This window comes from Osmia bicornis, chromosome 10, assembly GCF_907164935.1.
Source record: "Osmia bicornis bicornis chromosome 10, iOsmBic2.1, whole genome shotgun sequence".
In the NCBI taxonomy this organism is placed as follows: Eukaryota; Metazoa; Arthropoda; class Insecta; order Hymenoptera; family Megachilidae; genus Osmia; species Osmia bicornis.
This window is the reverse complement of record NC_060225.1, coordinates 3,273,610-3,290,292: the sequence shown is the minus strand read 5'-3', so window position 1 is coordinate 3,290,292 and position 16,683 is coordinate 3,273,610. Positions and strand designations below refer to the sequence as shown.

At 38.3% G+C, this 16,683-nt stretch overlaps 1 protein-coding gene across 1 annotated transcript; it reads left to right on the top strand.

Moving 5' to 3' along the window:
* The first annotated feature begins 2,760 nt into the window (after positions 1 to 2,760).
* LOC114874369 (dynein axonemal assembly factor 1 homolog) lies at positions 2,761 to 12,601 on the top strand. The gene is made up of 13 exons (XM_046287477.1): positions 2,761 to 2,865; positions 3,779 to 5,283; positions 5,383 to 5,474; positions 5,907 to 6,128; positions 6,196 to 6,338; positions 6,585 to 6,748; positions 6,892 to 6,977; positions 7,221 to 7,354; positions 7,494 to 7,694; positions 7,824 to 8,058; positions 8,183 to 9,589; positions 9,659 to 10,161; positions 10,273 to 12,601. The coding sequence occupies exons 1-13, from the start codon at positions 2,761 to 2,763 to the stop codon at positions 10,456 to 10,458; spliced, it is 4,983 nt and encodes a 1,660-aa protein (XP_046143433.1). The 3' UTR covers positions 10,459 to 12,601.
* The last annotated feature ends 4,082 nt before the right edge of the window (positions 12,602 to 16,683 follow it).

Here is a 16,683-nt window from a genome sequence, read left to right as displayed (position 1 = left end):
TTAGTTAGTAAAAAAAGAAGCGTTGTGCAATATCGATGCGCCAAAAACATTTGATATCACTCACGTTGCTATCGCTAGGAACGAATTAGTGTCTTATTACGCGGCGTCAAGTACACGTGTAACTTCCTTGTAATCTTCTCGGCTTTCCGTGTCAGCACGCATCAAACGTTCCAGAAATATTATCTGTTATCGGTAATGGCACACTGTCATTAACGATCATCGAGAAGATTTCGAAATGAGTCTAAAAACCACCCTGAGATGAATGTCGAGCGTTAGAATTTCAGAATATTGAAACATTAGAATCTTTCATCATTTTAAAGAAATAGGGTAAGGTTGCTCAAGGCGTACCTGTGCCTAAGTCCTTTTGAATTTTGAATTTTGAAAAACAGCCAAAAGTACCTTTTGAATTTTGAATTTAATACGACGATAACTGCACATGTAACGGCATCTATATACATATACAAGAAAAGAAGTAGTCAACAAAAAAGTACCTACATTAAAAATTTAAAAAAAGAAAACCAATAAAACTGACACTGATTGGTTTTGTAATATTTGTGCAGAAGACCAGGAGGAAAATATGATTCGATGCTTGAAATGTAAAGCATAGAATAAAGAAATATGTGTGTGATGTTTGTACTATCTGAATATGTAACATACGTAAACAGATTAATAAAGAAATAAGCTTTAATTATTATTGTTGCTACAAGTTTTTAAATATTTAGTTTATTTTATATAAAATCATAGAGTTTTGAATTTTATTATAATAAATAATATCAATGTTCATATAAGTTTTGAATAACACATATAATTCTTATTTATTTGATAAATCCTAACATTTATACGAGTTTTTTCTTAAGGGGTACTTGAGCAACTTTACCCTACGTAGTAAGAATAGGACGGAACAATAACGAGGCTAGTTGTTTTACAGAAAATGTATCCGAATAGATGTCACTGGTTCGATTGCATAGAATCTAATACCGAGCATCTAATTTCCACATGGTTTGAGATAGCGACGAGAAACCGCGAAGAAAACAGCGCAGGAAGGCGCGTCTGTGAAAGAAAAGAAAGAGAAAAATAAAAGAAACACAAAAGGTAAGGATGCCTCGAATATGGAGCTGTGGTGCAATTTCCCGTTTCCGTCGACCCTGTGGCGAGCTGTCTACTTGCCACAGCAAGAACGAAATCTCGTATGCGGTAATACGGTCGTAATATATTTTAATTCCGGCCACCTGATATTCTGCTACGTCTTCGGATGAATAAAACAATGATCGAACGGAGCACACCACCGTCGAAAGAAAACGTGTGAGATTAATATTTGATTTTTTCCCTCCGTCCCGTATCGAACACGTACCCTGTTCCCTATTCGGTGAAACATTTATGGTAATTAGCTTTTTAATCGTCCAAACACATTGGCGAATAATCACTTAAAAATCACTTGAATCTGTCGTATACGTTAAACCAACAGATTTCGATCTTCCCAGTATAAGGGTTGAAACAGTCGCTTTCGATTAAGAAAATTAACACTCCTCGATTTTAATTAGACAAAGAGGAATTTTTTCATTTGATACCTTTCGAAATTAATATAATACTAATGCTTTTTCGAATTTGTTTAATCGTTGAACAGCGGAGTTTGTTAAAATTGGCGCTCTCTCCATGGTCCGCTGTCCTAGTATTAACCCTTTCACAGACACCTCTTTGACATAGATGCTTAGAAATCTAGAATACAACGGTCATAACCATCTTGTCTATGACAAAGTTAATAATTTTCTTTTCAATAAATTTGAGGTACGGGTCACTGGTAACCCCCCAGGGTGACAGAACTGATCTAGTCGCGGAATCTCCACCGAAAATTGATATAATTCCAATTGCTTTTTCTTTCTTTCTCTTTTCTTTCTATAGATTCGTAATCAGTGAAGAGTAGAAAACAGCTGATTGCAGATCGGAGGAATTTGTTATTTTGTTTATAGGGTATCTTGTCTCGCATCTATTCTTCGGTTAGCTCGCTTTGCTTTCGTTGTTGTCTGGATGGCACTTGTTTTTCCACTCGGTTTGCAGCGCGATGATGTTGGAGAATGAATGCTATCAACATAATTCAGCGGAAAAAAGGTTTAGTGGCGATTCGCAAACGTCGCGACGAATCGGGATCGATGGAAACGGGAAATCGGCTGCTCGGCTTGGCCATTCGTGTAAACGCAACACGCGAGAGCCAAGCCTTTCAACGAGTCCGACCTGCATCATCTTTTTTTCCCTCAAGGCGATTCCCGGTCGTCTACTTGCCAAGACGCGTCTTTCTACGCAGCTACTAGTCCTTCGTATTCTTACTCTTCCCACCCCGATTATTGAAATGTTGCTTTTCCATTAACTTTCCATCCTTCTTTCGTTCCATCATCTGTCTGACTTGGTTCGCGAACCTCGCCCGTTGCGAACACCTCAACGTTAGATCAACCGATCTTGGCTTTTCATAGAAAAACTATAAGTTTTCATAGAATATTTTCGGATCGAAGCATTTTCGATTCGTGCTCCGATTACATCGAATATAGTTATCAAAAATAAGTAACATTTTTGTAGCCTGAAGCTGCAGAATTGATAGACCTGAAGTTGTCAAACGGTATCGATCAAACGAAATCAGAGAAGCATGTGTTGCTATGAAGAGTTTCCTGTGTTTCCAAGCTGCCATGCTGAAATTCATTCTCGCGAATTTGAAGTAAATCAGGCGAATTCACAGAAAACTGTACCTTGATATTAAAAACATCATCAACGATGGAAGAAGAGGATGACTGTCAGTCCCCCATTGTCGACGAGAAACTTTCCACCGAAACGAGACTGGACGTTTCAGCAAGTACCGAGTTGGAGATGAAAAAATCGGTTAGAATCTGTTCTTTTAATTAACTTCGTATCCTATCTTCATTAAGAAAAAGGGGTAAGTATTGAAGAGAAGGAAAGGAGGTTACGTTCCTTTCATTTTATCGTTTAAAAAACAAAAGAAATGAAAGAACCTATGAATTTTTTGATTGGTCAAACCTCGTTTTAGGGGACCAGAAAAGTTTTGGTTAAAAAATATCAAATCTTATACATTCGAAAAATCAAGTTAAAAGTTTAGGAAACCAGTTGTTTAAAAAATACGATTATGTGAAAAAAGTGTATTTAGCGTACTTTGACAGGTTAGTTACGACGCCATATTGTCTCTACGCATTCTCTGATTAATTCGTTGAAACGACTGTAACTTCCGGTTACCTTATTTAAAAACATATTGCTCCTTGATCACTGCGATCAAAGAATCCATAGGAGGTATAATATCGCATCAACGTGACCAAATGTTGATCTAGCCTAACCAAACCGAGATATGCGAACCAATCAGAAGATGGGTAGAAGCAATATGGCGTCGTACTAACCTCTCAAAGTACGCTAAATACACTTTTTTCACATAATCGTATGTTTTAACACTAAAACTATCGACGTCTGATGCACACTAATTTCTAACAAGTTGAAAATAATACAGAAAATTAAATAAATACGGGATGAAACAATTTAATATCTTTATCTCGACAATAGCCAACATACATTCTAGCAAAACTACCTCGATAGAATTTATAAATTAAAATAAGAAACTTGAAACAAGTTATTTTGACCCCGTAGTTCCAGTGTTAAACAAGTGGTTTCCTAAACTTTTAACTTGTATTTTCGAATGTTTCAGGTCGAAAACTATAAGATTCGATATTTTTTTAACCAAAGATTGTTGGTCCCCTAAGGCGAAGTGCAGCCTTTTGATTTTTCAAAGGTACCAAAAGATTCGTCAGTGGATCTTCAAGTTCTGACCGGCCGATCTATGGAACTCTTCAATCGAATGGATCTAGATAAAGAGAGAAACGAAGGTTCATCGTTGGATCAGCAAGCGCCGGCGACAGAATCCATACCGGAAGTGGACAACGAGGACAACTGGTTGTCGTATCTCGATTGCGACGCGATCTTCGACGTGACTTGTGAAAATCTGTCCTATTACAATTCGACCAAAGCGGAGAAAGGTAGCGACAGTGATCTCGACGACACGTTAACGTTCGACGATGCCGAAGACTGCGAGACCTTGGCTCGAGACGAAGGCTCGTCGAACGATTCGTGCTGCCAGCAAATCGTCGACGATTTCGAACGATTGCCGAACAGAAATTTCGTTGTTTCGTCAAAAATATCATCGATGGAGATCAAGATCGATCGTCCAACTGCATCTGAGAATGCAGCTTTGACGGAGGATGACATCACCGAAAGTGAAATGATAAAAGAAAGTAGCAACGATGGCGACAAAGAGAATTATAATGAAAATTTGCGAGATGAATCAAAGAATCTTGACGATGATAAGATTGAAAAAGAGGAGCAGCTATTGTCTGACACTTACGATTTCTCCAGCGACTCCGACGACGAACAGGAGAGGAAGTTGATTTATTCCTCCCCTACTGTGAACATTTCCGCTTACTTCAAGTTCAGAGATAATTTGAAGGATTCGAAACTAGAAGCAGCCTTGAATCAGCTCGATCCGAAAATGCTTCGCGATAAAGAACCTCTGACACTGGAAGAAGTTGAAGAAACGTCAACAAAGGAGCGAACGGATGAGAGTGAAACGGAGAAGAGTTTGATAGAACCTGCGGAAGAAAAAGGACCTAAGTACGTGGAATCAAGGTCTCCGGAGGGATATCTGGAAGAGTTAGCTCGGATCACCGAGTCGAGTTGCCCGAAAACCGAGGAGCAGGTGCAGGAGAGATTGAAAAGGATCGCCGAAGGGAAAGCGGAAATAGAAAAGTGGAAGAACGAGGCGTTGAAGGATCTATCGGTAGAATTCGAGGAGGTTGAGAAACTCCTCCTGGAACAGAAAGCTCTGAAGAAAAATCAGTCAACCGAGGAGTTCGACAGCGAATCCGAGGAATTTCTGAAAACCGACATCGAGATGCCTTTGACGAAAGATCAAATAGCTGAGAGTTTCAAATCGAAAACGGAGGAGGAGGACAAACGTCGTACGGAAATGTTGCAAGAATGTATACAAGTTATTCCGAGAGACGAAGACACGGAACAGTCCGTAGAAGAATCATTTGATGATGAAGTAAGAACGAAGAAGTCTGAAACTTTGTGTACGAACGATGACTCGAAAGCTGTTGAAACAATAGTCGGTGGAATCGTGCAGGACATTATTCTTGACACAGAGGATTCTTTATTTTGGCGGTTTGGCACGGACCAGGAAGAGAGGACGTATATCAAAGGGAAAGTGTACGAGTTCGACGAAAAGAAGCATGGCGCCAGGTAAAATAGCACCGACGATAGAAGGTTGATTTTTAAAAAAGGATTCACAGCATTGTCTGCAGGATGTGACGATGTAAAGTAAACGATATCCGGTTTCAGAATGACCGAGGATTTCCTGAAGAAGCATTGCAAGCTGACCAAGCTCTATCAGACACCTTATTTGAACGACGTGCTCTATCTACATTTCAAAGGTTAATACGATCAAAAATATAATAAACATTCGTGTGGACAAAGAAAAAGAACGATCGATCGTACATTCGAGTAAAAATTTCAACCTGTAAAGTTTCGATTATTCTGATCTTGAAATTTTCCATCAGGAAAGTAGTACTGTGTTATTGATCCTTTTTTCTTGAAAAATAGAAAATATATCAAATAATTCTGTTCGAAATAAAAAATAATTGTATTTTATTATTTAACCCTTAAACAGTAGAGTAAAATTTAGGAACTAAAATTAGGGCTTTTTCCGTGGTCCGTTGTCCGAGGGTTGAAAAACACATTACAGTGTATTTCTTAAATTTTTAAAAAAAGGACCAATCACAACTGTACGTGTTATCCTATATTACACATTAACATAAATAAATATTTACCTAAACTTCAAGAAGATCAGAGGTATCTTGTTTCAGGTTTCTCTTTCATCGAGAATCTAGAAAAGTACACGGGCCTGAAGTGTCTCTATTTGGAGAACAACGGTATCAGGGAGATCGCCAATCTAGAGAATCAAAGCGAATTAAAGAGTTTGTACCTTCACAACAACCTAATCAGCAAAATCGAGAATCTTCATTACCAGACGAAGCTGAACACACTGAATCTATCTCACAACACTATAAGGAGGATCGAGAATCTCGGTGAATCTTGTAGCGGTTGACGTTGGTATCCTTGATGACCTTGACCTTGACGTGCCTCCGCTTTCAGATAGCCTCAAGTTCCTGAATACTCTAAACCTGTCGCACAACTACATACAAGACACCGCTGACATTGAGCATCTCCGATTGCTCGACAGTCTCTCGGTACTGGATATTTCTCACAACAGGATAAAGAGCAATCAAGTTGTTAATGTGAGTCCGTTATGTTTCCTTAATCGTATGCTTGGTGCGGTTGCTTCAGGTGCTCCGGACGGGCTTCGAGTGTGATGTAATTTTCGTCTTTCCACGAAAGTGGAAGCACGTTTTGTAACGACGCGTTCTTTACGATTTCTTCTTTAATTTTTTCTTCGGATGTTCCACCTCGAGTCTCAGGGAGCGTGTGACACCTAACAATTTTTTAAATTTAATTATCTGAAAGTAAATCGGGAAATTGTACAGATTCTAGGGGACATGAAGGAGTTAAGAGTGGTGTGTCTAACGGGCAACCCAGTTTTGAAATTGATCAAACTGTACCGAAAGACGATGATCCTGAAATGCAAAAATCTGAGATATCTCGACGACAGACCGGTGTTTCCGAGAGACCGTGCCTGCGCCGAAGCTTGGTAAATTATGATTAATTAATAATAAAAATCTATCGGTGAGAAATTTGTGTGCCAGTGAGAGTACATCGATATAAAGTTAGAAGGTTGAATTTTGCCGAAAGAAGTATGAAATATTTGAATTAACAAAATTGTTACGAAGACAGGATGCGCGGAGGGCCGTCCGAAGAGGATGCCGAAAGGAAACGGTGGATCGAGGCGGAGCAGAAGAAAATCAATGACAGCGTGCGAGGTGAGTCAAAATCGAAAAGTGAAGGTGAATCAATTTTCCGCTACTTTCGAAATCGGTTATTACCATTAAAAGTCTTGAACGATTGATCGGCGAATGGTTACCGATACGGTTTCAACCGGCAAGGAATAACCCGTAGACTCGTTAATCGTTCGTCTCGATGCTTAGAAAATTGCTCAGCAATCTAATCTGTTATCCGTTCAATCGATCTCTATTTGCCTGGGGACATGCGCCCGCCCTCGAAAGCCCTGATAAACAAAAGGAAGCTGTACAAACCGGTCGGGACGTCCGAAAAGGAGGCGGAGGATAAGAAGAAGACGGCGGAGGATGAAGAAGAAGTAGCTGCCACGAGCAAGCTCGTGTGCACGAGCAACGAACTGGTAAGAACTAGTTTTGTCAAGGTCTGGTACAGAATTCGTGCTTCGAATAATATCACCCATCGGTCCCATCCACTATTTGATCATTCGCCATGCGATACCCCCCTGCACGTTCGCCGTCTTCTCGATTCCAACGTTCAAGCTCAAGCTGGAGAAGAAGAAAAACTCAGCTGTCTCATCCCCTTGCGGCTCCTCCGCGTCCTCCTCCGACGAAGAGGTGGAGAACGACGGATTCGGGGAAAAAGTGATCGAGAAAAGCGACGGAAAGAGGCCAATGGCGGAGGAAGAAAGAAAAACCACCGTCGAGGACACAGCTGACCTTTTGTTGCCCTGGAAAATCCAGGTACTATCGTTACTCTACTTTTCCAAGGTTCTAAACGATAGTTTCAATATTTTCACTATAATCGATTACGCGATAATTGGAAAAACAGTGGAATTATATTGTCGTATTGAAAGACACCTGTTATTTTAGACGTCGAAGAGCAAGAAGTCGGTGAAATTAGTGGAAGAGCTGACAGAAGCGAACGAGTACGTAGCAGGTGACGAGGAGAGGAAGAGGTTCGGCGAGGAAATTTTGGACGAGAGAAGAAGCATCGAAGATCCGCCAAGAGAACTGGCCCATTACGAGAAACTTGTCCCGGAGACGAGCAATGAGACCGAAGTTACTGCACGATGTTGTAAGTCGCAACAGGGGGACCAGGGCGATAGTAAATTACCCGGCAATGCCGAATACGAAAGCGGACGTTTCTTTGCAAACTCGCTTCATTAAACTCTTTCGCTATGGAAGCCGCTTCCTTTCATCTCTTTTTTCAATTTCAGCTAAAGAAGAAGGAAAATCCTTCGAAAGCACCTCCGTCTCCTGCGATATTACGTGCCCGAAGAAAATTGAAAATCAAACTGTCTGCAAAGATATCATAGAGAATTATCGAAGGAAAGACGAGAGGTATCCTTTCGGTGGTCAATTAAGCAGCATCAGGCAGGACATGAAGGGATTCTGTGCGGACATGGACAAGTTTGTCCAGGACAACAAGATCGTTTTCGAGAACGGCGATGTGAAAGGATTCTGGGGCGAGAAGGAGGTGAAAGAATCGCAGGGAGATGAAGAAACGGAATCATCGGTTAAGGAAGAAAACAGATGGTGGAACGCGAAGGAGAGGAAATTGAAGGTACAGAAGATCCTGGAGGAGCGAGAAGAGAAGGCGAAGAAAATCGAAATCGTCGATGAAAATGATAGAAAAGAAGAAATAAAAGGAGTCTCGTCTTCTGATAGCGTTTACGGTCTGCTGAATTTAAGAACGTGTTCGGAGATTCTTTTAAAAGACGTACAAACTTATCCGAAAAACGAAGAATCTGAATCCTCTGAATCAACAGAAAGACCGGAAGAACCTTTTTCGAGTGCTGTTTGCTTTTTATGTAACGAACTGAATAGTAAAAATCGAACGAACGGAAAATTGAAAATATCTAAAGCGGACAGTCATTGCGAATTGCCAGCCATAGATGAATCCGAAGAAACGATCGAGGACACTGTTCAACGTAACAAATTAAAAAAGCTCGACGAAAAGGAACCTGTCGATGGTGTATTAATTAATTTAACCGACAGCGAGTCAGATAACGAATCAGTGGTAACTGTGATTGATCTTTACGACGAATCCGCGAAAGGAAGCGAATGTTTGCTTCCAAAATTGAAGAATTCTGCTGTAAACGTGAACGCTTTAAAAGAAGGCAAGTCGAAATGTTTCCTTCGAGTTTCCGAGGGTGTCAAGATGGCAAATGATAACACAGAGACTCATCGATCGAAGGTTGAAGATTCGAGTAACGCGATAACTTCGAATCATTCTTTGAAACCGCACAAGAGAATTGGCGACTGCGACAACGCGGATGTCGCTGTCAAAAAGTCTCATCTAATCGAAGAAATTGATTCAGAAAGGGATTTAAATAACCGAAAAATCGATCACGAGGTGGCAGAAAGATGTAGACGGCACATGATGAAGGAAGCGAAGACGTTTATGAAGAAGAAATCTCCTTTGATCGATAAGTACGTAGAAAATTTTATAATCAATAAAAAGTCCCAGGGAAATGTTATTTCGAGGAACTACGAGCAAATGGATTTCTTGGATTTAACTTGTGCGAAAACGATTTTCCAAAAATCTTTCGACGATTCTGAAAAGTCTCAAAGGAAACTCAAAGAGTCATCCAACGTGAAAGACGTGGAAGATAAATCGAAATTCTACAAGTCAAGTAAGAATTAGAAAGGCACACCTTTATTTCTACCTGAAAATGATTATAATTTTATTTTTTATATTTCAGACGTTGAATCAGTCGCTGATCTTCTGAAGGATTCGGAAAATTTCGAAAAACATGAGATCAAGAGGAGCATGGATCTTTATAAAGATTTCTGTGAACACTTGGAGCAAAGGAACAGCGACAGGAAACTTTTGATCGAGCCGGATTTTATGAAAAGCGAGAAAATAGATGCCGAGGAAAAGAAATGCGAAGTTCTATCGTCAATGGAGACGAAACAGTCGAAGGAGGAACAAACAAAGCCATTGATCGAGGTGATTGCAGATGATCCAAGAAACTTGGAAGACGTGGAACAGGCTGAAGACCGATCATCCGTTGACTCGGAAGCTTTCACGATGGATCCCGCGTTAAGAGATAAGATATTGAAGAGTATAAACGCCCCAAAAAGTGAGGAGCAGATTGAAAGAGGGAGAAGGTCGGCTGACAAATTGATGAAGATGTCCAGAGAAGCTATGGCTAAAGGGAAACCGATGCTAGATCAACCGTCCAGTAGCTGTATTCAACAATTAGTTAGCAATTTATAATAATAAATCCTGTTTATAATAATAATAATAATTTCAATGAATTTCAATACAATAATTATTTTTCATATTTTGATTGATATACAACATTATTTTCAGGAACCTGACGAAAGCAGAATATTCTTTAAGCATTTATTAAACGACGATTCCTCGAAAAATCTGAAACAAAATGTTAATATAAAAGCAGAAGAATGTAACGAGTTATCCTCCAACGATGATACTAGTCAAAAGAAAAATGATAAAATAAAGAAAAGTCTGGAGTTGCAGGTCGTGCAAGAAAACTGAAAGCATTCCATAGAAAAATGAAAAATATTAACATAGGTTCTATAAGTTAAGTTACGTCTCTGTATTCTCCTTTTCTTGTATTCAAATAAACGAGTTGAGCGAAAATCAATTGAAATGAAAAGAAAGATCAACCGAAGAATCGATAAAACGACGGATGTTAAAATACAGAGTCGACGATCTTCTACTACGTACACTTTATTTTTCATTTTCTTGTCCACACTCACATCAATTATATAATAATAATAATGATGATGGCGGTGATCCGGTGAACCGTAATTAATAGTAAGAATAATTAATCCGTAATTATGCGTAATGACAATCGGCTGCTTGCAAACGAAACAACAGTCTCCGACGTTTTTACGTTCTCGTCGTTCACGAGGACGAATCGGGACCCGAAAATCCATCCTTCGATAATCCCGTGTCCTCTTAAAAGCTTGGCAAAAAGCTCGTGATACTTTTATACGTTTATATAGGATGATATCGGAATGGAATTTTTTCTTTCCCTTTTTTTTTTTTCTTTTTTCTTCGCAACGTTCTCGTCAAACCTTGTTTCTTACACATTTAATCGCTTTTACATTTCCATTCGTCAGAGTTCTTCTCTTGTTTTCTTTTTCTTCTTTCATTTCTATTCGACCATTTCCCTTTCCGTACGTTCAGCTCGTTTATTTCATATAATAATACACGCCAGACGAATGTCGTTCTCGCGTGTGCTCTTAAAAACTATCTTATACTGCTCTCTCTCTCTCTCTCTTTCTCTCTTGCTCATCGCAGGAAGTAAAGAAACGTACAGATACATTATACTCCACTGTTTCTATAATTATTACAATAATAGATTTATAAATTGTTCTCACATTCCCTCACCCATACACACTGATTTTCCTTCACGCTCCTTTCACGCGACATCAAGCAGAGAAAAAAAGATCAAACATTCGCGCACTTGTTAATCGTAAAATTGTTCATACACGATTTTCACACGCTCACGCATTCGTTTGCTCCCTAATTGTAAGTTATCCTCTTGAACTATACCGACCATCATCGAGGAAGTGGTTGTCGATGATCAGAGTCGGGAAAGTGTTAAAAACATTGATTAATTAATTGATCTCGACTATTTTATCGGATAAATCAAGATCGGAGAAGACGATAGGAAGTGTCCCGAGGTCAATATCACGTGGCGTTACAAAGTTATGGCCATTTTAAAAAATCACAATTTTATGCTGGCTGAAGAGAACTAAGCTAAGCTAAGTTAGAGACTAATTATTCTAGCCGAGGAAAACTAAGCTAATCTAAATTAGAAACTAACTACTCTAGCTGAAGAGAACTAAGCTAAGCTAAGTTAAAGACTAGCTTTTCTAGCTGAGGAGAACTAAGCTAAGCTAATTCAAAGGCTGGCTATTCTAGCTGATAAGTTAAGTTGGGTTAGGTTAGGTTATTTTTTGAATTCGAAATTATCGGAAAATTTTTGAAAAATTGTGATTTTTTAAAATGGCCATAACTTTGTAACGCCACGTGATATCGACCTCGGGACACTTACTATCGTCTTCTCCGACCTTGATTTATCCGATAAAATAGTCGAGATCAATTACCTGGGAAACTGCAATCCAACCTTGATTATGATTAAAAACAATCGGAATATTTTATCTTTCTATTTCTAGAATAGATTCAAAGGATTAGAAATAAATAAAAAAAAGAATTGATAGAATTCTACGATCATCGATAAACACTTCCTTGGTCACATTTGTGTATACATACGTTTATCTCTTTGGGTTTAAATCTTCGCTTATTATATCGTATCGTTATAGCGTCGGTTGCTCTGTTGCTTCCGTCGCGGTTAATTAGTTTAATTGTTTAATGCATGACAGCCCTTACACGTTACGTTACAGAGAGAGAGTGTGTACCTTAACGACTAATGCTTGTAATATTAAAAAAGAGTTCTTTCGGGTTATCGAACTAAATGAAATGAAACGTCTCGAGAAGCTCGCCGCTACGCGAAATTCTTTCTTTCCTTTATCATGCTCGATTTCATTCTCGCGATCCGGGTAATTAATCGACAAGTTTGGATGAATAATATTAACCCTTGGACGGCGGACCATGGAGAAAGCCACAATTTGAATGTAATTTTGTATTTCATAATATTATTTTCATTTTTAAAATTTTACACTGTCTCTTTGAAAATTATTCTTCCGACAAATGAAACTCTTTTATTTAAAAATTCAAGGGTTAATTGCATGCGTGAAAAACACGAAGTTTGCACAAAAATTTTTTTAAAATTTCACGTTCCTTGCCCGGTTATCAGATTAAAATTGAAAATAAAATGGACAATGTTTTTTTTTATTTTATTTTTTATCAGGAACGCGAAAATTCTATCGAATTTGCAATCATGTCTTTGGAGAAGAAATGAAGATTGGGAATCGATCGTTGGGTTGCACTGGCAAAAATTATTCGAACTCTGTTCGTTCGATCGCTTTTATCAGTCTTCTTTGATTCTAGTCCGAGAAAAATTAACGTCGATACCGTTGATTCTTCGCGTACTCTTGATCCCTGTTTTTTTATTTTTTTTTTTTTTTTATTTTTAGACGAGCGTGTTCGCGCGTATTTATTGTGCAAAATTGTGTGTGATTTTCCAAGTCACCTTTCTTCCGGTTCTTAATCGCAACTTTCTCCCGTTTCCTGTTGAACGTGTCTCGTCTTTGTACTACGATCCTTACTCATCTTTTTTTTTTTTTTTAATTCATTTTTCTAGTTTTTTCTTTTTTTTCTTTTCTCTTTAAGGAGGATTGTCATCGTGCGTTGGTGTTATCGCGTGCGAAACATTCAACGAAATGTTCCGAAAAGAACTATAGTTATCAAAACACGTAACGATAATATAAATGCTTCCCGAAAGATATGTCACGACATACTGTCGAATCACGCTCCAAATAGTAAATATACCTTTGCTAAAATAGTAAATATATATTTGTAAATAAAAGGTAAAGATGCGTTCTCAAGGTGCAAACAGGTTATTAAAATAGAACGATTCATTGTTGCAGAAATATTTGAAAAAACACTTTGTACTATGATCCAAGGATGATCGAAAGATTGTTGAAGAAATTTTTCTCTAATTTTCGAAGGATTCGAATCGATGCTAAAAGCGACGCGGATAAATTAATCGAAATGCATTTCTACCTTTCTCCTTTGTTAAAAATCAATTAATGAAAATAACAGAGGAACATCGTGTGCGCAGTGTGTCGCAATGATTTCACTGAATGATCATCATGATTGCAAATTCGATCGAGTATGATCGAGAAAAGTAAAGATTACTCTGTCGGCTAAAAATTTGAATCGTCCTACACTCTCGAAAGAACATTCTTACCGTCGAATATTACCGATCATCGGAGAATCGATGAAATATCGATAAAGCTCGTCGAACGATTTCCAAAGAAAGGAAAATTTCAAAGACACCGTTTGCTTTGCGCGAAGCAACGAATATCGCTAAAATCGTAGAAATCTGTGTTTTCACTAAAAATTCGCTTGCACAGTTAAAAGGAAACTGTATCGTTCGAAGAATCGAAGAACAATACGATCTACCTGTTCTTCCATTCTCGAAGACTATTTGTGTGACACTTTTTTTTTTTTTTGAATTGCGAATTCGAAAATCGAAAGCAACAAATTCTCTCTCAGCTTAGAGCAGGACCGGATTAAGATTTCTAAGAGCCCAGGGCTATCAAATCTCCGAGGGCCTCTTTGGTTGATAAACCAGTTAGAACAATTGAAATTTATTCTAAATAAAATTAAATAAAAAAAGAGCAACGGTAGAAAAAATTTCATTAAACATTTTTCGACTTATTAAATGGAAGGCTTATAGCAAGCCTCCCTGGAAAATGGGGCCCAGAAATGCAGCCCCGCATAGATCTCTCCTTAATCCGGCGCTGACTGGGAGAATGTTTCAAACGAAATCGTATAAAGTGCTTCGCAGATACGATGAATAATTATTATGAAAAACGTTATCTCGTAAACAGTGTTAAAATCTTAAGATAAACAATGTAAGACTATTCGCAACAGTATCATTAATAGAAATGGATCTTACTAATAGGACGCGTGTGTGATGCTCGCATTTTTTGGCCCGTCGAGAATGGTACCTGGTCGCCTTCAAATTTAATATCTTTTTCACCCCTCCTCGAGAACGAGGCTTGCGACGAACAAGATCATAGAAAAGTCAATTATATTCGATATTAAATTTGACGACGAACCATTTTCGTTTAACCGTGTCGACGAGAAAAAACACGAATCTCTTAACATCTCATCGATGGACAATGAATCAGTAGACTGGAAACTTGTGAGAAAACTAAAACGATGGAATTTCAATTATTTATCAAATTTCACTGATCAATTTATGACAATTACATGTAAAAATGAAATAACATAATTTTTGCGTTGAAAAATTAACTCCATCGACAGGGTGTTAATTATTTCATCCATCTGATAGCAGGTGAACATTTTTCAGATTATTCTCTTCTGGCAAAGGTCGATAAATCATCTCTGCGTTAGAATAGATAACGATCGATCGTGTATCACTGAAAATCATTATTCTTGAGAATTTCGTGATCCATTGCTCGAACACACCTGTTCACTCGTTTATGTACATCATTTGTGATCGACAGAATGCAACATGTGTTTATATTTATGTGTGTGTATTCGGTGAATCAGAAACGTTTGCGTGGCAGGGTGGGAATAAAAAGAAAAGAAAAGAAAAAGAAAAAGACCAAGGAAATAGAATGTTAAAGAGGAATTTCGAGTGTTCGATGACTTCAGTCTCGCGTAGAAATCGCGCCTATCGAATGCATTTTTTGGTCGATTCTACGCACGATTCTCCTTATTGAACGAGAAACGAGCTGTTTACAAAGGACACACACAGCTATTGCGACACCTAAAGTGTACACGAGAAACATTCATCAGGCGATATTTCTTGTTAACTGCAGAGTTCATTGAATAAACATACTACGTCGCACGTTCATCGTCTAGCTCGATTAATGGGATAATTAATGGAGAGGGATTACCGCGAATGCCTTTGGAACACGTTCGATCATTAACCCTCGAACAGGGTAGCCAGATCGATCATAATTCAAACTCATTCAAAGATAAACTTCGATCGTTCAGAAGTCAAATTTTTAAAAGAAACACTTTCAGCAACTGTTATAAAAATGATAATAAAAAAAAGAATTGTAATTAAAACTTTAAATTTTGACCCCGCTACACCGTTCGGGGCTGAACACTAAAACACACCCTGGGTCATCGCAGACCCAGATTCGTCGTCCGAGGATTAAAGAAGACATCTTCTTCTCGGCTTCAAGATCTCCTACTTTCTTCTCTTCGCGGTGTCGGTGTTCTTTCTTCATTCAAATTCATGGGGAGCATCCTCTCCCATACGATGTCATATCGGTGATAATGAAGACTGATAGAGGCAACTAGGAGGCTCGTAACGTGTCACAGTAAGGACAAGGATTTTTGTGTCCAGGACAGATCTACACCTTTTCTTCTCGTTATCTAAAGAAGGATAGCAAGGATTATCTTCCCTTTGAATCGATGAAAAATTTCGGTGTTTCTTCTGCTTTATATCTTCCCTTCGAGTCCATGAGAAATCTACACCTTTGGTTGTTATTTGGAAAAGGATAACACGGACTATCTTCCCTACGTTTTCTACAGGACAATAAAAACGCGGGAATCGCGGATTTTCGTGAAAGCAACGTTCACGAACGATGATACTCAAATGAGAGCTAATCTAGCCGTCGATAATTTATTATTATTATTATTATTATTGTTGCTGTTATTATCATTATATATATATATATCTGTATATATATATATATATATATATATATATATATAGTTTATCTTTTATATATAAAAAAGTGATGAAATCCTTGTAACTATCTATCATTTAACAACGAAGACGTGCTTCTTTTCTCGGTTGTCTTTGTAAGTTCTCGGATGAATGTACATACACATTCTCTCGGAGCTTATTTCGTCGTTCGATTCTTCGGTGTTTCCTATATTTTTCTTCGCATCCTAGCAATTTCCATTTCGAGTGGTTCATTTGTACACAATACACGCACGGATATATTATGTAATATCGTAATTTTTATATTTGCTCGTAACGTAAAAGAGGCAGTATTCCTGATGGTTTTACTCGTGATCCATCGTTGAAAAGGATTTACCAAGAAATGAGTCGCGTCCGGCACTTTCCTCTAT

Coding starts and splice junctions, on each gene's coding strand:
- LOC114874369 (XM_046287477.1), top strand. CDS start 2,761: ATGGAAGAAGAGGATGACTGTCAGTCCCCCATTGTCGACGAGAAACTT. Junction 8,059..8,182: donor ACAGGGGGACCAGGGCGATA/GTAAATTACCCG, acceptor CTAAAGAAGAAG/GAAAATCCTTCGAAAGCACC. Junction 9,590..9,658: donor ATCGAAATTCTACAAGTCAA/GTAAGAATTAGA, acceptor TTTATATTTCAG/ACGTTGAATCAGTCGCTGAT.